We start from the raw sequence: 26,223 nt of genomic DNA, 5'->3' as shown, positions 1-26,223 counted from the left end.
TGAGATGTAAAGGACTCATGGGATCCTATGAATGAATAATGAAACAAAAAGCACTCTAGACTCTTCCCAGATGGGAATAACACTTTTTGAGGCTGTGGAATAAACTTCCTCCATTTACCTCCAACCTGGAATATCAGTGCAGGTCATGACAATAGTAAAGAGTGGAGTGGCATATTCTCCCATGATGTGGTTATAGTTCTCCACTTTTTGAGGCTACCTAGGTGATTTTTGTCTCCAAGGAGTGCAGTTTAGATCCTCTTCTCCGTCTATATTTGGCACCTAAACACTTGAACTTAAAAATTTGGAATCTCTCAGAAGTGGGAATGCCAGGGGGCAGCTAGGTGGTGCAGTGGATAAAGCACTGGCCCTGGATTCAGGAGGACCTGAGTTCAAATCCAGCCTCAGACACTTGACACTTACTAGCTGTGTGACCTTGGGTAAGTCACTTAACCCTCATTGCCCTGGGGGGGAAAAAGTGGGAATGCCAATCAGGTAACCCTGAAGGCTGAGAATATAAATTCTTAGGATTTCTGGTCTGATTTGTGCTTAGAAAAGGAAATAGAAATTGGATGCTCAAAAACTTATCTCTTAAGCATATCATGTGCTTCTGAAAATTGCCATTTTCCCTTTCTGGGATGGATGAAGGAATCTCTTTTTCTTCTCTTTGTTACTCACCAGCCTGTGAGTTCAAGAGGGAGAGCACATGCCAAAAAGGGTGTGAGGGGAACACCATTTTACAGCCTGCTTTTATAGACTATATGGAAAAGAATGGCTCTTCTGACAAGAGTCAATTTCTTTCCAATACCAGGTCACCAATCATCTTTTCACCTGACCAATGCTAGCTAATGTCTACATGAGTCCCACTCTTCCCTCTTCTACTACAGTTTCCTTTCCCTCTTTCAAGGGAGTCACTTCCTTTGGCAATAGAACCCAGGAAGACAAATTTAGAATCTCTATTAACTGCCATTTGATGTGTGTAAAGACTGGGATCAAAGTCCTTAATTTTTTTCTTCCTCAGGTACAGGTAATTTTTTTTTCTTTTACAGATTTAAAAATTGGCCATCGCTTTCTTGTGCACTTGGTGCCATTAAATCTACAAATGGGATGCTAATTTCTTTTAATGACCTTCACATTCTACAACAATTTCCATCTACTTATTTGCATCAATTTTCCACTTATTTAAAATTTAGTGTTGATTTACAAGGAGAACTTGCTAATCAGGAAAATATTCAGGGCTACCATAAACATATGACTATAAAAACATTTTCAACTCTCAATTTCAATGTAAAAGAGCCAGCCCCCTTTGTTGGAACTGGAGGCAATCTTGCCTACAGAATGTAATTAATTAGCCATAAGGTGGGGGTGGGGTAACCTTCAAAGGAAGGTAAAGGAGAGGTGAAGGAAAGGGAGAGGACAGAACTGAGCAAGAATAGAAGGGCAGAACCTAAGATGATAGAGGGAGAGAAAAGTATTTTAAATAGGAGTGGGCAAGGAAGGAAAAGACAAATGAAAAAAATGGGAAAAAATGAGGCAGAAAATGAAGTAAAAGGGCAAAGGAGAAAAGTACACCTGATGGGGGGGGGTGGGGGAAGGTGAGGGAAGAATGGGACATTATCAGGTGAAGGATATTTGTATTGACTAGGACTGGATCCATAACATTTGAGTGGACAGGAGGATCAATTGTTTTTTATTTCTGTCAATTTAATCAATAAGCATTTATTACACTACTGCTGTGTGCCAGACACTATTCTACAAAGACAAAAGTGGAATAGCTCCTGTCCTCAGGGAGTTAACATTTTATTGGATGAGATAGCATGTGTGTTTGTGTGTATGTGTGTGTATATATCTTTAGGTATTGAATATATTATATAATCTATTGTGTATATAGATACATATCTATAAATGTGGAATATATGCTATATCTATATACCTATACACATATATATGATGTATACATATGTGTATGTAATATACTCACCTATATTCATAGCTTCATCACTGTCTTGTAGGTAGATATAGATATATGCAAAATATATGCAAAAGAAGGACAAGACAGGGGGAAGCTAGGTGACGTAGTGGGTAGAGCACTGGCCTTGGATTCAGGAGGACCTGAGTTCAAATTTGGCCTCAGACACTTGACACTTACTAGCTGTGTGAACCTGGGAAACTCATTTAACCCTCATTGCCCTGAAAATAAAACAATACAAAAACAAAAAACAAAAAAGAAGAAGGACAAGACAATGTGGAAGGGGAGGGGCACTAGCAGTTGTGAGGGTCAAGAAGGTGGTGCTTCAAAAGAAACCAGGAGTTCTAAGAGGTGAGGTGAGGGGTGGGAAGAAATGAATTCTAAGCATGGGGGATAGCTACTGGAAATGGTGCACTCAGGAGGAAAGGGAAGGTTGGATCCCAAATGATGTAGTCCTGAATCAAATTGGATCTAAGGCTGTAGAAGCCAGGAGAAAATGATGCAGGAGAAAGTGGCAGAATGTGGCCATACTATCCTATGGATCTGAAGATAGCCAGGGTGACAGTAGGCAGCATAGCGACAAAACATTTGCTGAAGGCCAGGAAAGCTGTCACATATAACATGGCAAAAAGAGCTCCCAATGGTCATTTGAATCATGACTTTGTTGTCTATTATCATTATGAGCTGAGGAGAGTTACTTAACATCTCGGGACCTCAGTTCCCACATTTGTAAAATAAAAGAACTGGATTAAATGATCAGTTTAATAGTGAATTGATCACCAATCACACCATCAAGAAGACCTGGATGCAGATCCTGCCTCTGATTCTGGGCAAATCACTGCATTTTTTTTTTAAGTGAGGCAATTGGGGTTAAGTGACTTGCCCAGGGTCACACAGCTAGTAAGTGTTAAGTGTCTGAGGCTGGATTTGAATTCAGGTACTCCTGATTCCAGGGCCCCTGCTCTATCCACTGCACCACCTAGCTGTCCCTCACTGCATTTTTAAAATAGCTCAGTGTCTTCATCTGTGGATTAAGGGTGTCGAACCCAGGACTCTCTGACATTCCTTTCAGCTCTAAATCTATGATCCTGTGATCATTTCCAGGTTCGCATCTTATGAGTTGAAAACAATGCTAGTCTCTACAAGGTAGGCTATTCCTCTGCCTACGGATGCTGAATTTTATTTTTCTTATCCATGGATTGTTACCCCCAGTATCTGTGATACAGGCAATGGTGGTTTAAGAACTGACTGTGGGAAGAGGCCACTCCTAGGTATGACAAGAGTTGGAAACTGAATAAGATTTTGTATTCTTCCCCAAAGCATAACAACAATGATAATGATAAATCTAGCTGGCATTTATAGAATGCTTTTAAGAGTTATAAAGCATTTTTTTCAAATATTTATCTCATTTGATCCTAAAACCAACCTGGGGTGGGGTGGGGTTAGCGCCATCATTAGCTTCATTTTACAGTTGAGGAACCTGGCACACAGCTAAGTTAAATGACTTGCTGTAAACTAGTAAGTGTCTAGGGCTGGATTCAAATGGAGGTCTCCTTGACGGTAGCTCTAGTGCGCCACCTATCAGGCCAATCAGAGGAGAAAATTCAGTTCCTCGATATGGTTAGCTGTGTTCCTCTTGAGGTCAAGGCATACTGACAACTTTGAGTGGGAATATAACTCCAATGAGCTTATTTACAAGGTTGAGCTCAATACATTCAACAAATTGAAAAAGAAATACACATATGAAGCAGCTCCTGTGGCACGGCAAAATGAGAGCTTGTATTATACATTCATTGCATCTAGAGCCTCGTGAGGGACATGAGCATTGGTATAGGTCATGTAGTCCTCACTCTGCTATTGCCTTTGGCTCCTGATGCATGTCTTAAGTATCCTCTGCTGTAGAATCCCTTAAGGGGAGAGTAGTTCTATTTCTTTTCCCACTCTTCTATTGACTTTTTTATCCTTAGACTCTGGTGACATTTCCCTTATATTTTTCTTGTTTTGCCTTAGGAATTATATACATCCCATTTTATAAACACAATAAGCACTCAGTCTGCACAATCATAGGATATAGGGCTCTTGGGCATCACCTACTTCACTCCCCTCATTTTATAGATGAGGAAACTCGGGTCCCAAGAAGTCAAGTCACACAAAAAGTATGTCACAGACCCAGGATTTGATTTTAGGCAGGCAGGCAGGCTAGCAGGAAGGCAAGACACTTTTCTTTTCTTTTTTTTTTCTTTTTCTTTCTTTTTTTTTTTTTTTGTGGGGCAATGAGGGTTAAGTGACTTGCCCAGGGTCACACAGCTAGTAAGTGTCAAGTGTCTGAGGCCAGGTTTGAACTCAGGTCCTCCTGACTCCAGGGCTAGTGCTCTATCCACTTCGCCACCTAGCTGCCCCCAAGATACTTTTCTTAATGTAGCTAGGTGGCACAGTGATTAGAATGCTTAGCCTGAAATCAGGAAGACTCAAGTTAAAATTTGACCTCAGATACTTATTAGCTGCGTGACCCTGGGCAAGTCACTTAATCTCTATTTGCCTCAGTTTCTTCCTCTCTAAAATGGAGATTAAAATAGTACCTATCTCACAGCATTGTTGTGAGGATGAAATGATTCTTAGCACAGAGTCTGACACATAGTAAATGTTATATAAATGCTTATTCCCTTCCCTTCCCTTTTGTTAAGCACTTACTCTGTACCAACCACGGGAATTCAGATAAGAGCACAAAGAAAGACAGTCCCTGCCCTGAAGGGGAGCTTACTTTCCTACTATCAATTTTTTTTTGGGGGGGGAACAGGGCAATGAGGGTTAAGTGACTTGCCCAGGGTCACACAGCTAGTAAGAGTCAAGTGTCTGAGGTCAGATCTGAACTAAGGTTCTATTAAATCCAGGGCTGGTGCTTTATCCACTGCACCACTTAGCTGCCCCCGGGAGCTTACTTTCCAATTGGGGAAGACAACACATATACAGTGGCTGAAGGAGGGAGCAGAGATACCTGCACTGAGGCATAGTGGTAAAGTCTTGAGAGTAAGACTCAGAGCCTAGAGGAGAATGAAACATTGACTTGGACCCTCCCAAAATAGGGGCCTGGGTAAGAATTCACCAATGGGAGAAAGGCATAACAGAAGGAAGATCTAGGGTAAGAAGGCAGCTGATCACATGAGTGAAGTTTGGAAGAGTCAGAAGCAGTGGAGGGATTACCCTAGATGCACCCTCCCTGCTTAATGCATAATTCAGAATAGCATCCCACTGTTCTAGTCAAAACAGTCAATTCTAATCAATCCCCTTACTTCCTTTCCTCATCTCTGTCCACTTGACGGTCTCATGCCCTATATCATCTGATCATTTTATTGGGAGCTTTTCATTTCCTGAAGCCCTGCCATTCAGACTAAAGGGCAGAGATAATATCTAACCAGGGACTTCAATACTTGAGCCTTTGTGATACCAGAGTCTTTCCACCCTCTTGAGTTACTTAATTTCTCCCTTTGGCCTCTTCAATCCCCAATTTTACTACTGTATACCATCTCTTCCCATTTCAATGAATGAATGAATGAATGAAAACAAGTTTTAATTAAGTGCTTACTATGTGCCAGGCCCCAAGTGTTGGGGACAGGAATGTAAAATGCAACATTGTTCCCACTCAGAAGGAGCTTATGTTCTAGTTACATATATGGGAGTGGTGGTTAGGGAGGGATGAGTTGGTTGCAGGAATCACAGGGGTGTTGAACAATTTTTGGAAACATCATTTCTCAGAATGGTAATGATAACATGATTGCTATTTCCCAAGCTATAAGTGGAAAGCATGGGTTGGGTTAGGGGGGTAGTGAGATGGTATGACGTGAAGAGATTGCTGGAGAGTAGCGGCATCGAGGGTCTACATTGGACTAGAAATTATGAGGTCTCACCAATCAGAACCCCGTGTTTCTCAGGACAGAGGTAAAGAGCCAGGTTTGAAGTAAAAGTTAGAGTTCTCAGAGCTCAAGATCATGGTAGGAAAATTATTAGAGCTTCAGTGATTTCCATTGGTTATCAAAAAAAAAAAAAACACCCTCCTGTAGCAGTGGGGTTGGGGGATCTGTGTGGGTTTAGAAATGATGAATTTTTGTCAGAAGCTCTGGGCTGTAAGGGGCTAAAAATTCTAGCTATGATATCTAATATCTAATGAGTGATTGCCCCAAATTAGAAGCTTTAGCAAGAATTTAGACTTTTAAGAATTTATTAAAGAGAAATCAGAAGTTGGTGAGGAGAGAGAGAGGTAAAAATCTAACTATTTCTAAGAGACCCCCAGCATCTGACCCGCCATACAGAGGTCAGGAAACCAAACCCCCCCAATGCTTCCTTCCTCCTCCCAGAAGCCTCCCCTCCAACAGGAAACAGGGCTGCCCCCCCCCCCCACAGCTCCAAGCTAATTGGCTGGTAGCTTTGATTGACAAGGCCCACAGGTGGTTCTATAGATGTAACTTCCTATCGCCAGACTGACCTTCAAAACCCCAGAAAAGATCACTTCCGGATGCTAAAGTCACACGGCTTCTCCTCACATGCCTTCTCCTCATGGCAGAGCTTCCCTGCAGTATCTCTCCAGCAGGGGGTGCCATTCCAATTCTCACAGGGCCCTAGGATCAATAGAAGATGAGGAGTCAGTGAAGGAGACAGAGAAGAAAAAGTAGAGGGATAACAGAAAAGCCAGCAAAGTATATATCCTTGAAAAGGAGAGACCCCAACTTATTCATAGTAGATTCCACCCCAATGTACAATCACTATGTGTTGTTTAAGTAGCTAAGCAAAATCACATACAAGGGTGATTGTGACCAATAGCATATATAACCTTGAATTTTGACAGTTTTTCATTTTTAAAAGTAAGTATGTATATGTGCTTTATAGGTTAGTACTCAAGGCAGTAATTATCAAAACTTTGTGGTACTGGTTAAGAAATTAAAAGATGGATCAGTGAAACACAGCAGACATACAATTTAAAGCAGCAAATAAATATAGTAATCTTGTATCTGACAAGTTTAAAGACTTAAGTTTTTGAGATAAGAATTCATCGTTTGCTAAAAATTGTTGGCAAAACCCCAAAACAGTCTGGCAAAAATTGCACGATATCAATATCTTATTCAGTGTTTTTGATCTGAGTTGTATTTCTACTTAAAGTTGTACTGTTCTTTGGGGTTAGCTTTCTCCCTTCTGTATTAGTTCAAAGAACTGCCCTGTTCCATAAATGGTGACATGCAGTGATGGATTCAGTCATGGGAATTCATAGGTCAGAAATGCCAGAAGATATAGAGGGCAAGAAATTTCAGGTAGTAGAAACAATGGTACAGAGGAGATAGGTGCAGGCTATGGAGGTAAACATATAGGGGAAATGGATTAATGACTTGGAAGAACAGGGGTGTATTAAATGGATCAAATGAAATAATAAGAGAAGAGAGTATGTTCAGAATGAGTGGGAGAGATAGGATCAGAGTGATATTTAATAACATCTTGGATGTGGTGTTTCAAAAGGTGTCAAAGTCTACAATTCATCTATCTGGCATATTTTTTTATGGGGGTTGTCAACATGAATACTGAAGTTCCCAAAGTTTCTATAGTGGGCAGGCAGAAGATGGAGTGGAATGGAAAACTCTGAACCAGGTATTAATGTTATTGAAAAAGATAGGGAATGTGACCTGGAAATTAGTAGATGACAATAGCATCTAGGTCAAACAGTGGTTAGAGCCCAAGACTTGGATTCAGGAAGATCTGAATTTGAAACCTGCTTTAGACACTTGGCTATACAACAATTGACAAGGTACTTAATCTCTTTGTACCTCAGTTTCCTTATGTGTAAAATGGCAACAATAATAGCACTCCCCTCAAAGGGTCGTTGTGAGGATCAAATGAGTTAATATATCTAGAGCACTTTGCAAACTTTGAACCACTCTATAAATGCTATCATCAATCATCATCATCGAGCATCTCTTCTTCTAGTTTATAAGTTGTCTTAGGTGTCCACAGAATCACAGAACTACCTAAAATCTTAGAGATCATCTGGTTCAACCTCTTCATTTTGGAGATGTTCAGAGAAAGATTAAATAACTTGCCCAAGGTCACACAACTCATAAATGTGGAAAATAGAACTCAGGACTAGAGCTTTTGATTGCTGATCTAGTGCTTGTTTTACTCCACAGTATCTTTTTTTTTTTTTTTTTGTGAGGCATTTGGGGTTAAGTGACTTGCCCAGGGTCACACAGCTAGTAAGTATTTAGTGTCCGATGCCGGATTTGAACTCAGGACCTCCTGACTCCAGGACCGGTGTTCTATTCACTGTGCCACCTAGCTGCCCCTACTCCACAGTATCTTACTGAATAAAAAGAACAAATGATCCTTTGAGACATGAAAGTACTGTCCTGTGGATTGTTTTCAATTCAAATCAACAAAGACTTATTGAATGACTACTATGTGCAAACCTCTCTAGGAATACCAAGTTGATGAATGTTCAGTCCCTGCCCTCAAGAAATGTAAAAATCTCACCTTGGCATTTAAAATATAAAAACAAATCATATAAAATGATCTCTGGCTCTTAAAAAACAGCTAATGTGACTAAGAATGTTACTTTCCTATATGGGATTTTTTTTTTACTTAAAAGCTTTTCTTTGTTACAAAAATGAAGAATGACTATGATGGAAAGACCAGAGATATTAATTAAATACACATTAAAAACAGGTATGTTGTTTTTCCTTTCTTAACCTGGAGAAGTGTAGTATTACAAGAATAGAATGCTGTAAACTTTGTCAGATGTGTTTGATATATCTGACTGTTTTTGCTTAATTGCTTTTCTTTCTTGAAAATGAGGGATAAGTCTGGAGAAGAGAAAGTAAAGTTTTTCTTTCTTTCTTTCTTTCTTTCTTTCTTTCTTTCTTTCTTTCTTTCTTTCTTTCTTTCTTTCTTTCTTTCTTTCTTTCTTTCTTTCTTTCTTCCTTTCTTTCTTTCTTTCTTTCTTTTCTTTCTTGCAAATGAGGGATCAGTCTGGAGGAGAAGAGAAAGTAAAGTTTTCCTTCCTTCCTTCCTTCCTTCCTTCCTTCCTTCCTTCCTTCCTTCCTTCCTTCCTTCCTTCCTTCCTTCCTTCCTTCCTTCCTTCCTTCCTTCCTTCCTTCCTTCCTTCCTTCCTTCCTTCCTTCCTTCCTTCCTTCCTTCCTTCCTTCCTTGGGTGAAGCAATTGGGGTTAAGTGACTTGCCCAGGGTCACACAACTAGTAAGTGTCAAGTGTCTGAGGCCAGATTTGAACTCAGGTCCTCCTGAATCTAGGGCCAGTGCTCTATCCACTGCACCACCTAGCTGTCCCTCTTTCTTTCTTTCTTTCTTAATTGGGGTTAAGTGACTTGCCCAGGGTCACACAGGTTTTTTTTTTTCTTTTTTGAGAATACTGTGATAGAACAAAAGTTATCAAGAAAATATTTATTTTTAAATCCAGCTTCTCACATAAATTTCTTTTGTTCTTTAAGGAAGGTGAACTTCTATATTTTTAGATAAGAACAAACAAGCTAACAAAATTATGAAACAATACAAGCAGTCTGAGATGCCTGCTGAAATTTCCAAAGAAAATAAAGGCAGATCCCTATGGAATTAAACAAAAGAGTTTTCTTAATGCCATTCTTGGATGGGAGAACCCTTCTGAGTATCTTCATTTCTGCGCATAGCTCCCTTTCTGAGCTTGATCTTAGTAAATTAGAAATAAACCGTACAATTCTCCATGCCTACTACAAAACTGCCCATCCATTTTTAAGCATATGGGCTCATCACAAATTCCTTTAAAGAATAGAGCTCTGCCTGATTAAAAGAAGATGGTTTAAAAAATAGAAATGAAAAAGCCTATCAGATCTCCATCTGAAAGCTAGGTTAACTATATTTTAAGTGTCAGGACTGTAAGATTAAGAGAAAATACAACTCCTTAGTAACATTGCTCTCAAGTGAGCCTGTCTTGACGTGAGGATTTTTCCCCCTATATTTCAATTTTGAGTGCAAAAATAATGGTACAGTGCTGATACAAAGCAAAACAAAAATGCATAGAGGAAAATGAGAGATATCATATCCATTTATTTTTTCAGAGATTAAAAATTTTTAAAAACATCTATAGTTAATATTATCCATTCATCAACTGTCAGTAGTCACCATGTTGAATTTATTTAGGTCCTGCATGATTCCTTTTGCTGTTGATCTTTCCATAATACAATGTTTTCTCCTAGTAACTCATTATCTATTCCTTTCCTTCCTTAGTTCTATTTGCATAATTTGTTCTTTTCACCCGAGGTGTAGATATTTAGGATATTAGGACTGAAAGGATAAAAGGATCATAGATTCAGAATTAGAAGGGACCTTAGAGGCTATGTATTCTAACCCCCTTATTTTATAGATAAAGAAACTGAGCAACAGAGAAGCAGAAAAAAAACCAAAACACTTCTCATGTCAAAGCTGGCCAATGCCAGAGGCTCCTTGGCATTCTATACATGAGACATTTATTGCTAAATCTCTTACTGGCTATCAGTTTCCTGATCTGTAAAACAAGGTGGTTGGAGTTAGAAGAACTAGTTGAAATTCTTGCTTTGCCATTGAGTGACTTTAAACAAATCACTTAACCTCTCTAGAGCTCAGTTTCTTCACCTATAAAAATGAGTGAGTTGGACTATATAATAAGAATAATAACAATAATAATGACAGTAATAATCATAGCTACCAATTATATAGCACTTCAAGATTTGCAAAGTGTTTCACATCTTTTACCTCATGTTATCTTCCCATCAATCTTTGGAATTAGGTGCTACTATTATCCCCATTTTATGGATAAGGAAACAGAATTTCAGAAAAATTAAGTCATCTGTTCAGTCACAAAGGCAATAAGTAAGTACCTGGGGGTAGAATGTGAACAAAAGTCTTTCTAACTCCGTGTCCAGCACTCTATCTACTATATAACCTACGTGCTCCATGGGATCTCTAAAATAGGTCTCTTATACTTCTAAATCTATCCCATGCTATATAATTAGTGTCTTTTCCAGTTCTGTGATTCCTCGAACACTCATGGACCATACATAGTACTATTCTCTTTTTTTTTTTTTTTTTGTGAGGCAATTGGGGGTTAAGTGACTTGCCCAGTGTCACACAGCTAGTAAGTGTTAAGTGTTTGAGGCCAGATTTGAACTTAGGTCCTCCTGACTCCAGGGCCAGTGCTGTATCCACTGCGCCACCTAGCTGCCCCCTATTCTTTTTTTTAAAAGGATATTAGAAATATCGCTTGTGTGTATGTGGGAGAGACAGAGACAGCAAGACGGCAGCAGGGCAGGGGGAGTTTGGGCGGAGGAGAAAGAGAGATTGACGAGCACAGATTTTTTTTTTGCCACCTGACCTCACAGTAGGAACTACACAGGCAGAAGATTAAAAGAAATGAGCATTCTTTATTTCTTTTGTCAGGAGGCTATTTTTAAGACTCCTCTATGTGATTGCACCACAGACACTGTCTACATATTTAATCTTTGCATGAACAAGTTAAGCAACAAAGCCCTTAGTGACCTTTTCACAAGTCAGTGTACATTTGTGTGCACAAAGCACTGTCAGTTTTCAATGTGCTTTCTTCAGAGAGTTTGATACTTTTCAAAGCTTAAAAGCAAAATTTGGTATCTTCATTCATCGACCAATTTACTTCCTTTCAATAGGCATTTATTGTTGTTGATGTTCAGTCATTTGAGTCATGTTTGACTCTTTAGGGCCCCATTTGGGGTTTTCTTGGAAAAAATGCTGGAGTGGTTTGTCATTTCCTGGTCCAGTTCATTTTACAGATGAGGAAACTGAGACAAACAGGGTTAAGTGATTTATTCTGGGTCACATGACCAGTGTCTGAGATCAGATTTGAACTCAGAAAGATGAGTCTTCTTTATTCCAGGTCTGGCACTCTATCCACTGCACCGGCTAGCTACCCAAGCATTTATTAAGAGCCTACTATGTGGGGGGTAGCTAGATGGCACAGTGAATAAAGCATCGGCCCTGGATTCAGGAGGACCTGAGTTCACATTTGTCCTTAGACACTTGATACTCGCTGTGTGACCTTGGGCAAGTCACTTAACCCTCATTGCCCCACCCCCCAAAAAGAAAGAGCCTACTATGTACAAAGAATTGCTTTTAGAGTTAGCAATACAAAGGCAGATCCAAAATAACAAACTTAAACCCAGTCCCTGCTCTCAAGAAATCTACATTTTACTGGTTGGTGCTATCAGGGGTGGGAGTGTGGCGGGGATGAGTAATACAACAATTGCATAAATAAATACAAGGTAACTTGAGGAGGGATGAAATACTAACAACTAGGGAGATGGGAAAGGCTTCCCATGGCACATGACACAGGGGCTGAGCCTTGAAGCAAATCAGAGGTCCTAAGAAATGGAGGTAGGTAAAAAGGTAATGTGTTTCTGATATAGGGTGGAGGAGGGAGCCAAAATTTTGTAAAGCATCGACAAAGAGATGGAATTCTTTTTTTTTTTTTTTTTAGTGAGGCAATTGGTGTTACATGACTTGCCCAGGGTCACACAGCTAGTTAAGTGTTAAGCGTCTGAGGCCAGATTTGAACTCAGGTACTCCTGACTCCAGGGCCCGTGCTCTATCCACTGTGCCACCTAGCTGCCCCCGAGATGGAATTCTTAATTGGTTGATCACTAAATAGGTCAATTTGACAAGAATTTAGAGCATGTAAAAGAGAGTAATGTGAAATAATTTTGGAAAGTAAGTTAGAGCCATGTTGGGAAAAAATCTTTAAGTGCCAATGCGATATTTGTATTTTATACTTTTTTTTTCAAATTTTTTTGTATTTTATACTAAAGGTGATAGGGATCCACTTAAGAGTCTAGAGCAGGGGAATGATATGATCAGATTTGTATTCAGAAAAATTATTTTGGCAGCTTTGTGGAAGATGGATAGGAGAAAGGACCTATTATAAGTGGAGATGTCAATTAAGAGGCTATTTCAATAGTCTGAAACAAAGATTCTTAACTACTTTTGTGTCTTGGACCCATTTGATGCTTCCAGTGAAGCCTAGGGAACTTTTCTCAGAATAATGTTGGTTTTTTAAAAAAAGTAATTGAAGGAAATGCTAAATTTTGATTAGAGCTTAATGAAAATAAATATTTTCCTATCAAAGTTCATGGACCCCCTGAAATCTATCTAGGGACTCCAACTTAAGAATACGTGGTCTAGAAGGATTAGATGAGGGCCTGAAATAGGGTAGAAGCCTTGTGAGTGGAGAAAAGGGGATGAATATGGGAGATAATGAGTGGTTAAGATATTGACAATTATTTGGATATAGGAGATGAAGTTGGAGATGACTTCAAGGTTACAAGCCTGATTTATGTGATTATGGTACCATCAACAAAAATAAGGAAGTATGTAAAGAAGGGCAGGCTTAGACACTGGCTTCCATTTTTTGGACATGGTGAGCTGGACATGTCTATAGGACATTCAGTTGGAGATGCCAGCAGGCATTTGGTTATGTGGGACTAGTGTTTGGGAGAAAGGCTGGATTTATAGAATCAACCCATGGGAATTGGTGAGATCATCCTCAGATGCTAGTTGGAGGAGATCAGGTATAGCCTTCATACCAGTATCCCTCTTCTCTGAGGGACAGCTAAGTAGCACAGTGGATAGAGCATTGGACCTGAAGTTGGGAGGACTTGAGTTCAAATCTTACCTTATATTTTTCCTAGCTGTGTGACTCTGGGCAAATCACTTAACCCCAATTGCCTTAAATACCCCAGGTCACCTCTGGGGGAAAGAGTGAGGTTGGAGACCTTACACAGCTCTCCCTCATTTATTTTTTTTTTTAAGATTTTTTTTTTTTAAAGTGAGGCAATTGGGGTTAAGTGACTTGCCCAGGGTCACACAGCTGGTACGTGTTAAGTGTCTGAGGTCAGATTTGAACTCAGGTACTCCTGACTCAGTGCTCTTTCCACTGCACCACCTAGCTGCTCCCCAGCTCTCCCTCATTTAAATCGAGTTCACTGCAAGTCATGCCATCACTCTGATGTCATGGTACTCTTTGAGAACAAAGGTCAAACAACAACAACTCTCTGATGACTAGAATATCTTCTTGATCTTTAGGTTGGCTCCAACCAGCAGAATGTATACAAATTTTAGACCATGCAGTAAATAATAGTGTTTCAGAGGGAGGATGTATGAGGATTTAGAATCAGTGTATAGGTTGTATTGTTGATTATTCTCAGAGGGTCATTATGGTGTTGTTTAATGGGTTTAGAGCAGCAGTATCTTAGGAAAAGAGCAATGAAAGAAGAAGCTGCACTGTTTCTATGTCTTTATTCCTGGCACATACAAACTTGAATATAATAGGTGCTTAAAATATTTGTTTCAAGTGGATTGTTGAACTGTTGTGGTGGGAGAGAAGAATATAGGGGAAGGACAAGGGAAGTTTTAAGAAAGAAAAAGGTAGAGAACAGACATGAAGGGACGATAAGAAAGATAAGGAGAGAAAATTTATTTGTTCATGATGGCCATTAAATAATAATAGCTGACATTTATAGAGTGTTTTGGAGGTTGTAAAGCACTTTACGTTCATTATCTCCTTTAGGCCTCACAACAGCCCTGTGAAATAAGTACTTTATTATTACCACTAATTTGTAGATGAGGAAATCAAGATTCAGAGAGGTTCTAACTTGCCATGTTTACAACTGGTGAAATTTGAGGTGGCATTTGGACCCAGAATACTGGGCTTGAGGTCAGCAAGATTTGAATTCAAATTCCACCTCAGACACTTACTAGCCATATAGCCTTGAACAGTCTCAGTTTCCTCATCTGTAATGTTGATAGTAATAGAACCTACCTCACAGGGTTGTTGTGAGGATCAAATGAAATAATACATGGAAAGCATATTGCAAACCTTAGAAGTCTGTATTAATGTTAGCTCTATGATAATATATAAAAATAATATGTTAGCTATATTATATAATAACAATATTTCTACTATGCTATTGAATATGTACCAAACACCCCTTTTTGCAATCTCTAAAGGGGTTGGGACTATAGCACATATGTAAATATGTAATACTACTTAATATGATGAACTACTAAATTTATACATATATACAGTATATATATATATATATACACAGAGAAACGTGTGTATGTATATATGTATATATGTACATGTATATGTGTATGTAAGTGTATATTTATATATACACACACACATAGTAAATGTGTGTATATATACACATACATACACACACATATAGTAAATGTGGGAGAGGATTCAGCCAATACTCAATTTTATAGACATTAGGAAATTCTAGGGGCAGCTAGATGGCGCAGTGGATAGAGCACTGGCCCTGGATTCAGGAGTACCTGAGTTCAAATCTGGCCTCAGACACTTAACACTTACTAGCTGTGTGACCCTGGGCAAGTCACTTAACCCCAATTGCCTTACTAAAAAAAAAAAAGAAGGAAATTCTATAGCATAAGGCACAATATGATAAGCAAAAAAAACGTAGTCCAGTATGAGAGGGGAGGGAATTTAAGGGGGAGCTGTGTGTGGAGCCCAGGGAACTTACTGTTCCCTTAGATGGGTATTTCATCTCCTACTTTCATGATTTTACACAAACTTTTGCTGTGTTTGGAATATATGTAACTCCTCCTCACCACCAGTTCTGAGAGCCTTGAGCTTGCTTAAAGGCTCAGGTCATGTGCACCTCCTATGCAAGGCCTTTCTTGATAGTTGTTACTGCTCTCTCTCCATTTAAATTGTCATGAATATAGCATCTGTTTATATGATGTATACGGCCAATAGACTATAAGCTTCTTGAAGTCAGGGACTGTATTTCATTTTTGCTTTTGTATTCCTAGTGCCTACTACAGTTCCTTGCACATAGTATACGTTTAAATGCTTGGGTTAGATTATAATAAACTTAGAATATCTACATAAAATAAGTATAAATGTATTTCTAGCCTATCCTCACTTTCCATGTATGTGTATTTATATATATATAATATATGTGTATATATATGTATATGTGCATATTTGTGCATGTATATGTGTATACATATATACAAATATGCATGCATACATACACATACTGGATTAGGGTTAGCATTAGCATTAAGGTTAGGGGCAGCTAGGGGCACAGTAAATAGAGTGCCAGGTCTGGAGTCAGGAAGATTCATCATCCTGATTTTAACTCAAATACTTAATTACCTGTGGGCCCCTGAGGAAATCACTTCACCCTGTTTTCTTCAGTTTCCTCCTCTATAAAATGAACTGGAGAAGGAAATGCAAACCACTCCAGGATCTTTGCCAAGAAAACCCCAAATGGGGTCACAAAAGAGTTGGACATGACTAAAAAAAAACACTGAACAACAAGAACAAAAATATATTTGTATGCATATAAATGCATATGTGTATATATATGTATATGTTTGTATGAATATATGTATATATATATATATATATCTTAACAAAAATTTTCGTTGATAACTATTCAATTCAACTTTTAAGAACACGACATAGACCTTTGTGAGGCTTATGCAATAGGCCACATATAGATACATCTACTTGTTCATTTATAAAATGAAGTGCCTGAATAAGGTCTCTCAATTGTAAATCACACACATATGTATGTATAAATATACACACATATTCACATACATTTTAAACACATTGCTCATACTGGGCTGAACATCTATGTGCGAAGGGCCACATGCTCAGTGGGAATTATGTATAATCACATCTGTCTGTCTTTGTGTATGCAGAGAAAAAGACATATGTGTAGATGCCTATCTTTGTGTTCATGTGTCAAATTAGATAATATTTGCAAAACTCTTAGCACAGTGCCTGGAACACAGTAGAAGCTGAATTAATGCTTATTTCTGCCCCTTTTCTCTGTGGCCCCATTCTCAATTTCTTCCCTTTCTCTGTCCCTGTGTATAGAAAATGAATAGCAGTGGTACAATGAGGTTTATACCAGCAATGGTCAGAAGAGGGGGCTGTAGGAATGGGAAGAGAATACAGGCTAAGGTAACTAAATGTGTTAAGACTTGGGAGAACTTGACCCTGCATTTATTCTAAGGCATGGAAAAAAGAGAGCCCCTCACATTTTTACTAAAGATTGAGACTAGATCATTTAAATTCTTCACTTTGTTCAGCTTCATCATGAATGATTTCATTGTTGAGATTTGGGGGGGAATAGTGTATTTGATTTCTTAGGTTCCTATTGTGAATGATTGAATAGTCCCCTTTGAGCAATGAATGCCGTCACTCCTCCTAATAAAAGAAGGAAAAAGGTACAACAAATAAAATTTTGTGAAAGAGCTCTACAGCTCAGTTATAGTACTGAGGAGAGAGCTGAAGGGTCATTGTCCTTTACTCTAAAAGTATACTATGTCCCCCTCACCCCTACCACGATTTATTTTTTGCTGTCTGTGATATATGGCGATAACTTTCAGAGAGATTGTCACAGAATGTGACCAACCTAAACCTTATGGGTCAAGCTAATTTTATAATCATTGTCCAATTATAAATGAAAGTAAGTCTTTCATATATTGTCTTGGATATTTTGGCTGAAGACTAACAATATTTTCAGTAACAAACTGGTTTTGAAAAGATAAATATTGAATTTAGTCAAGAGGTGATTTGTGAGTAGCACAAATTTTGCAGCTAGATGGCACAGTGAATAGAGAACTGAGCTTGGAATCAAGTAGACTCATCTTCCCAACTTCTAATCTGGCCTCAAACACTGACTAGCTGTGTAACTCTGGCTAAATTACATAAACCTGTTTGCCTCAGTTTCCTCATCTGTAAAATGAGCAGGAGAAGGAAATGGCAAACCCCTCCAGTATCTTTGCCAAGAAAACCCCAAATGGGATCAGGAAGAGTTGGACACAAATGAAACAACAACAATAGCAGAAGCAGCAGCAGCACAAATTTTAGCAACAACAAATATTGGGTCTGTTGCATTCACTATGTGCGCCCACACACAGACACAGACATAGATTCTGCCCTCAGAGAGCTTAAATATAAGCTACTGCTAATAATTTATTTTCCTAAATTCAACTGGTTACCTTCAAAATAATTTGCTATTCGACCAAATTCTTTTCTCCCTAATAGGTTATTTTGTATATAGGTATAACTGCCAAAGTCCAAATGCCAATCAATTTGAGTTTTACTTAAACTTTGGGAGAATAAATTTACCAGGTTGTTTTCCCTAAATTTTTACCCTTCAAAACCATCACACCCTGGGAATGGACAAATGTTCTTCATTGGTTTTTAAGGTTAGCCAGAATTTGTATTTGAGCCACAATACAGGAATAGACTTTGATTCCTTTTTTAAAAAAATCTTTTTGTGACATAAGTCTTTGCACAGGTGTATTATCTGCAAGGACCTGTTATCTATAAGAGTATGATGAATATAAAATGTGATATGAAGTTATAAAATCCCTGTTAAGAGGGCTGGTAGGAAAAGATTCTGGGAGTACAATTTGGAACAGGTGGCAGCCATGCTTAAATAATTGAGTTTGGTTTTATACATCTGCGAACTTGAAATATGTAGGAGTTTTGAAGGAAAAAAGAGAAAGTGACTCAAATGATTATGGAAATACAGGTAATGCTAAAGAAAAAGAGAAGGGCCCTGATTGTTACTTCTGCATGGACTTGTATATGTTTAGATCTAGTAATAATGGGAAGGAATTGAAGAAAAGAAAGAGAGTAGTTGGGTTGTGAATACAGAAAATACATCTGGACTAGGAAGATGTTTTAGTGAACATGGGAACTAGGAAACTGTTGATGCTTTTTATTGGATATATGAAAACTTCACCTAGAGCAGGGTCTCTTAATGTGTGTGTGTGTGTGTGTGTGTGTGTGTGTGTGTGTGTGTGTGTAAGAAACAAGCCCCTTTGTTGGTCTAGTCCAGTCTATGATTCCTTCTCAGAATAATATTTTTAAATGTATAAAATAAAATATCCAGGATTACAAAGGAAACACGAAGAAGAGGTGGGTGAATAAATGCAGTCTTTCTTCTAGTTTCACCATTGTACAAAAATAGGATTTGAGACACTATAGAGTAGGCATTCTTAAGTTGGAGTTCACAGACCCCAAAGAGTCTGTGCAGAAATTTCAGGGATCGGTGAAGTTGTTGGAGGAATAATAGTTTATTTATTTTCACTAAACCCTAACTAAAATTTAGCATTTACTTTGTTTTAAATTTAACTTTTATTTTATTTTTAAAAATCCTCTGAAAAGGAATCAAAATAGGTTTCACCAGACTGCCAAAAAAGGTCTGGTGACATGACGAAGGTCAAACAAAACTCCTACTTTGGACTAGCCTGTAGTGATTTCATCGGCTCTATTGGAGTTAGATAGGCTGTTAGGATGTTAAGTTAAGTTGCTTGTCAGATAATTGTAACTTTCCTGGGCAGTTTTGTAGCAGTAAGCCAAATGAAAAGTGGTATTGTTCATTCATTTGAGACAAAGTAAATAAGGTGCTATGCATGTTAGAATGTCATCAAGGTTCTAACAGAGAGAATAACAGCTATATAAAAACATGCCAAGGAATGACTTTTCATCTAAACTTTCTGATTCACATATGGTCTCAAACAAAAGTTTCTTCAATTAAAGATGCTCCTGCTTGTGTGTATGTGTGTGTGCCTGTATGTATGTATGTATATGTATGTTTGTGTCTGTTTAATTGATTCTTAGGATCACACTTGAAAAATGGAGTAGATTAAATGGGAAAAATAGCCTTTGAAAGCATCAATCCAAATGAGTAAACTGGCCTGCTTATATGCATCTAGGCCTCCAGGTGGTGCTGTTTACTTACATATGAAAAGCTGGGTCCTTGTCATTATCCATCTCTCAGTCAGTTTCACGTTGGGCTTTCAGTTTTTCAAATTATTTTCAGTTTCTGCAGATGTGTTCTTTTGAATGGTTCCAATAAATTTTTATAGCTGCTATTTGAAAAATAGTAGGATTATTGTGATTTGTGCTTTCCAGCCAAGAACATTTCTTTATGACCAGGACACCTCTGGAGAGTTAGATCTTCCCATTAGCAACTTGGTCTCTCCTCCTCCAGCCTTGTCCTTCCTTCCAGACACCAGCACTTAGCCACAGATACTGGCCTGTCAGAAGGACTTCTCAAAGTATTATTTAAACAGCTTCCTGATTTTTGACTAAATTTCTGATTTTGTTTAATGTTACCCAATCTCTCAGTCTTTCCATTTTGTTTAATCCTGAAGAGAATGGATAGTCTTTCCAGGGGATAGATCTTGTCCCTAAGTATAAGTTCTTACAAGACTTGATGTGATTTATTGTTTAGAGGAATAAAAGACTATCGTATCTCTAAATGTCTGTTACCATTAGAAAAATCTCAACTTATAAACCAATGCAACCTAAATCCCGTGGATAGTATTTGGGAATAAATGCAAATTGGTTACTGGTAGTTTCTGTCCATTTAAATGGATTGGAATTTTGTGCTATAGCAAAGGGGAAACTAACACAGAATTGCCTCTTTTCACAATATGTGTTCTCAAGAATTTTTTCTTCAAAATTGACTTTTTACTAACCACTCTGCTTTTCTTGTCTTTTTTTTTCCCTCCCTTATCTGACCAGGCATTTGTAAGCAAACTCGATGAATTCATTCAGTGGCTAAATGAAGCCATGGAAACAACAGAAAACTGGACTCCCCCTAAAGCAGAGACGGATGGCCTTAAACTCTACCTGGAGACACACTTGGTAGGACAAGATTATGCTATAATTGTTATCAGTGACTGAAATATTTTAATATTTGTTGTTTTTTTACCCACTGAGGAGGGGGGTGGGAGAAAGGAGGACATCAGGGTATGGCTTTATGGTAATAAAAACAAGCTCTAATGGTGTCAACTTAAACCACAGAAAATGAAAATTTGCCAGTATTTCAGGTACTACCAAGAAAATGAAATATTCCCTATTTCTAGCTCTGATGTCAAAGCTTCTTTTTCAGAGATGGAACTATAAAGGCAAAGAGCCTTGTAATACCAAAAAATATCACTCAAAAATTATATAGGAGCCTTGCTACATAAAGCTAGAATAAAAGGTTTTTTTCTCTCCTTTTTTTCTTTTTGGGAGGATTTTTTTAAAAAGGTAATTCCAGTGACCATTCCAACTAAGCCTTCTAGAATCCTTGTAAAATTAATGAAGCCCTCATTATCAAGAGGGTCTGCTTTATCTGTTTTACACTGAATTATTTTAATAAAATATTTAAAATGATCTCAATCATTTTTGCAGCTATATAGGTTTTTTTTTAGCATATAATTAATACAACTGTCATTATACTTGTCCCTGTCCCTGTGCAAAAGCAAGACCATTGAAGAGAAGTGGAAAACACTTGGATGAATATGCTGCTGAATATGTTAGAAGCAAGAATTATAGACTGAGGGACATTTGATGAACCTCATGAGGTTTTTACTGAATGCTTCAAATGGCCGATATCAATTACTAAGGGGTGGAAACCAAGTCCTGGAGCTGTGATAAAGCATGAAGACAAACCGCGTTGTCGTAGGAAATGAAAATTCAAGCTTTAAGGCTCTCGTCTTTATTCCCTTCACTGAAAGCATAAAATTGACAAAGGCTGCGAATGTGAATCCATGACTACCCAACTGTGGGGCAGGTTCCCTGCGCCCCTTCACATACTCAGAATTTGGATTGAATTTCATTTTGTAGTCATTATAAATGAATGAGAGACGAGCTAGGTGTCAGGGTTGGGTTTTGGAATTTGCAAAAGAGATCCTATAAGAAGTTTCTTACATTAGTGTTGCCACAAGATCTGTCTCAAAATCATAAGACGAACAGTCTTGTGAGTGGTAGAGCTTCAGAAAACCTTGTGATTCCATAAGGAGTTATATAGCATTTCTTTTCAAAGACTCGAGTGGATGGTGTTTAAAAATACCAGCGACCATAAGGTCACCTTTTCCTATATTTGATTTTTACAGTTTCACCTGTACTCCTGTCAATTCCCTACTCAAATAGAGGTTCAATTCCACCCCCCAGTTATAGAAAGGGGTGTACATTTTGTAATAGCAAGATAAAGATATTCAGGGCTTTGTGATGTAAATTGTATTAATTAGAATGTCAACTTTTCACTGGTATTGTTCTGACAGAGATTCTAATCTGTGTTTAAACAGGAGTATATGAACTTTATTTCACATTAAGCACACTGTCTTGCTTTCTCTGGATTTAATATTTTATGGCAAACACATTGAGTTATCGAGGTCCCAGAGGGCATGGGGGCATAAAGAGCCTTTTAACTTAAGGAAATTTATTGAAATCCAAGTCAGGATAGTAGTGAACAAAGGTCTTCATCCTCTCTGGGGTTTGAGTGACTTGGGCCACTTTGTAACCAGTGCATGCTCCCATCCTCAAAGTCATGGTGACAACACTTCTTACTCTGTTCCTTGTGGTGACCTCTGCCCAACACTGGCCTTCTAAATTATAGGGCTCAAGTTAAAGGAGTTACTCTCTCAATGCTTAGCATCCATTGCTCTCTGGCCCTGTCCTTGCCCTCCCAGTGCCTCTCTCTCTGTGTGTACTTCTGCATGTACTAAAGTGAAATCCAAGAATTCTTACTCATGCATAAAACTATTATTATTTCAAAGATTTTGGGAATCACTGAAGAAGAATCTATATTCCACGTGGTTGGTGTTGCTTAAATAGTGAGAGGAAGAAAAGGAAAGAAGGGAAGAGGGAAGAAAGGAATGAAGAAAGAAGGGAGTAAGGAAGGGGAGATGGAGGAAGGGAAGAAGGAGGGTCTGGCTTGCTATGTGCCATTTTAAGCATCTCCTCTCTACTTGAAGAAGATAGTATGGTTGAGTTAGATGAGGAATTGGATTTGAAGCCAAAGGATCTACTTTCAAACCCAAGGTTTGCTATTGTCCACTCCTGTGTCCTCAGAAAAGTCACCCAACTCTCTCTTTGTCTCAGTTTTCTCACCAGTAAAATGATGGTGTTGGAATAAGTGAGTGATCTCTGAAATTCTTTCCAGCTAAAAGTCCTGTGATTCCCAATTAGTAAAGGATGACAGTCTTTCTGCCAGTGTTCTGAGTTATATTCACTTAAAAAAGAGATACGGTGGATATTTTGTAAATAGTCGAGACATTTTATCTCTAGGCTTGTCTCTTTAACATGATTTCATGTGGTCTATATAATCTGAGGAGGTGTGGGTGGGGAATGGTGGTTCTTATCCCGATTCCCTCTGACACTAGCTAATTGGACCTGAGAGAACAGGCTACATCCCTTCAGGTTTCTAGAGGTAAACCTAAATGTTAATAGCGTTTTCTTCAACCTATTGTCTTGAGCACCCATTCTGGTGTGTTCTCCCCAATATCAATCATCATGTACAGTTAGTTTCTCCCTTATATAATTGATTTACTCAATGAATGGTGCCCCAGTATCAATTTAACCAATTAACAACAGTTAACTTTTACAAAGGGATAGTTACTGAAAAGATATTACAAAAGCCAAAGTACAAAATGTTCCCCTTACCTGGGATACACTCTTCCTTATTTCATTTCTGTCCTTGGAGATAGTGGATTCAAACTTAAAACAAAGTGTTCACTCTATGGCCCTTGGGACAACACTGGTGGCCCAGTGGATAGGGGCCAGGCCTAGAGTCAGGAAGACTCATCTTTTTGAGTTCAAATCCAGCCTCAGACACTTACTAGCTGTGTAACCCAGGGCAAGTCTCTTAACCCTGTTTGCCTCAGTTTCCTCATGTGTCAAATGAGCTGGAGAAGGAAATGGTAAACCACTCCAGTATCTTTGCTAAGAAAACCCCAAATGGGGTCAAGAAGAGTGAGGCATAACTGAAATGATTGAACAACAACAAATATTCACTCCACCAAGTTCACTTCCAAATACGACATATACACTGGACAGCAAAGCTCCCATTGCTGCAGGTCTTAGAGTCACCTGGCTCAGTTGCCTGAAATTCTGATTTGGACTGTTGGTCCTGGACCTCTGGTAGCTTGTGCTAATGGCCCTTTGAAGCTCACAAAATTGTAGCCATTTCTAATACCCTTCAACTAAAAGCAAGGAAGAAAAGACACAGAAATATGAGCAACAGCAAAGCCTTGCACTCATAGACTATCTACTCCCTCCCTCCACTCCCTCCCTTCCCCCCTCAAAAAAAACCCCCAAAACAAACCAAAACCAAACCCAGCCCTCCCCAGGCATTAAGAATTTTATCTTCCTCACTCAACTTGAACTAATCAAAAGGTCTTTTCTTCACCACACAATAAATGGACAGAAAACATTAGAATGCAAATTTCTATAAGAAAGTGAGCTCCTTGTGGTCAGGGACCATATTTTTTCCTTTATTTCCCTGACATAGTTCCTGGCACATAGTAAATATTTAATAAATGCTTCTTGACTGACTGAAATGTTATAGAATACCATTACACATATCATCATAAACTTCCAGAAGCAGGCTTACCAAACAGGCATGGTTCTAGGACTTGGTCCCTCATTCCCTTGTCCCTTACCCTAATTAATTCAGAATTGACTTCTGAAATCATAAGTAAATAAAAGCATTATGCTTTTTTATAATCATAAAGTATTTTATTATTTTCCAGTTACATGTAAAGATAGTTTTCAACATTTATTTTTATAAGATTTCTAGTTCCAAATTTTTCTCCCTCCCTACTTTCCCTCCACCCTCCCCAAGAAAGAAATCAATCTGATATAGGTTATACGTACAATCACATCAAACATATTTCTGAATTAGTCATATTTTGAAAGAAGAATCAGAATAGAAGGGGAAAACCTCAAAAAAGAAAAAAAAAGCAACAAAAAAGAAGAAAACATTATGGTTCAATCTGCATCCAGATTCCACAGTTCTTTTTTTTTTTTCTGGAGTTCGAGAGCATTTTCCATCATGTGTCCTTTGGAATTATCTTGGATCATTGTATTGCTCAGAAGATCCAAGTATATCACAGTTGATCATCACACAGTGTTGTTGATACTGTATACAATGTTCTCCTGGTTCAAAGCATTATTCTTTAAACTCCCCCCCCCCCCGGCAAATTGCATTCTTCTAGTATGATATTTACAAATAAATTGATGTCAAAATGAATATGCATAAATATATGAATTTCTATGTCTCTGGATATACAAATATATAATATGAATAGCCTCTACATACATGGTAATATATCTATATATCTATCTAGACATAGACAGACATATATACCTATGGGTGTGCTGATAAACTAGGGAGCAAATAAACTAGCATAAAGCATCTAAAAATTATCTACCCTTTTGTTAGGTAGTCCTAAAATAGTAAAACAAAATCACCCTGAACCCGATTACCTGCATTTGCTTTGCATATGCACTGCCCTAGTTAATCTCATCTGGAGGCACACTGAAAAACTATAATGCATACAAATGAGGTTGACCAGTATGGTGAGGGCACCTAAAGATATTCATTCATTCAACAATAATTTATAACTGGACTTTCTCTGTGTAAAGCATTGTGATACAAAAATAATTAAAACATGGTTCTTGTCCTCATGGAGCTCCCAAGTCATAGGAGGGTCAATTGAAGAAAACCAGAATGAAAAGGGAAAAAAGACTTAGGGGAGAATATATAACAATTATCTTTAAATATTTGCAAGGTGATCACATGGAAGAAGGATTAAATATGTTCTCAGTGATTCTATGGAGAAGAGAACAGACACCAATGAGTGGGAGTTTACAGAGAGGCAGATTTTGACTCAGTAAAAGAATTAAGTCCCTAATGATTAGAGTTGTCCAAAAATGGGATTGGTTACCTCACGAGTAGTGAGGTGTTTTTTTTTCTTTTTTGAAGTAAACAATCCCACAGGTGTTCAAGAAGAACATATATGGCTATATGTTCAAATTGTCATAGTAGGGATTCATGTATCTCTTTGGGAAATGAATTAGATCCCATTTTAGGTCTTTTTCATCTCTGGGATTCTATGAGTCTTTGTAAATTCTAGGTTCCCCTAGTTTCTAGCTTAATCAGAAACCCAACTGAACTATTTACTGTTGAATACTTCAGAATCTCAGACCAGCCTGACTTAGTTTATGGGAGGTAATCTTAAAGGGACAGTTCCGTATTTTATACACACATACACACACACACACACACACACACACACACACACACGGGGTTTTTTTTTGGGGGGGCAATGAGGGTTAAGTGGCTTTCCCAGGGTCACACAGCTAGTAAGTGTCAAGTGTCTGAGGCCAGATT

General features: G+C 38.3%; 1 protein-coding gene across 3 annotated transcripts in view; it reads left to right on the top strand.

The window, feature by feature from the left end:
* Window positions 1-26,223, top strand: part of AKAP6 (A-kinase anchoring protein 6) — a 594,007-nt gene that overhangs the window by 241,898 nt on the left and 325,886 nt on the right. For all 3 annotated transcript variants that reach the window (XM_043983332.1, XM_043983334.1, XM_043983333.1), the window contains exon 5: window positions 20,586-20,708. In XM_043983332.1, the coding sequence (XP_043839267.1) occupies window positions 20,586-20,708 (123 nt within the window). The remainder of the gene's footprint in view (window positions 1-20,585; window positions 20,709-26,223) is intronic.

Source organism: Dromiciops gliroides, chromosome 2 (assembly GCF_019393635.1).
Source record: "Dromiciops gliroides isolate mDroGli1 chromosome 2, mDroGli1.pri, whole genome shotgun sequence".
Lineage (NCBI taxonomy): Eukaryota > Metazoa > Chordata > Mammalia > Microbiotheria > Microbiotheriidae > Dromiciops > Dromiciops gliroides.
This window is presented reverse-complemented; position numbering and strand designations above follow the sequence as displayed.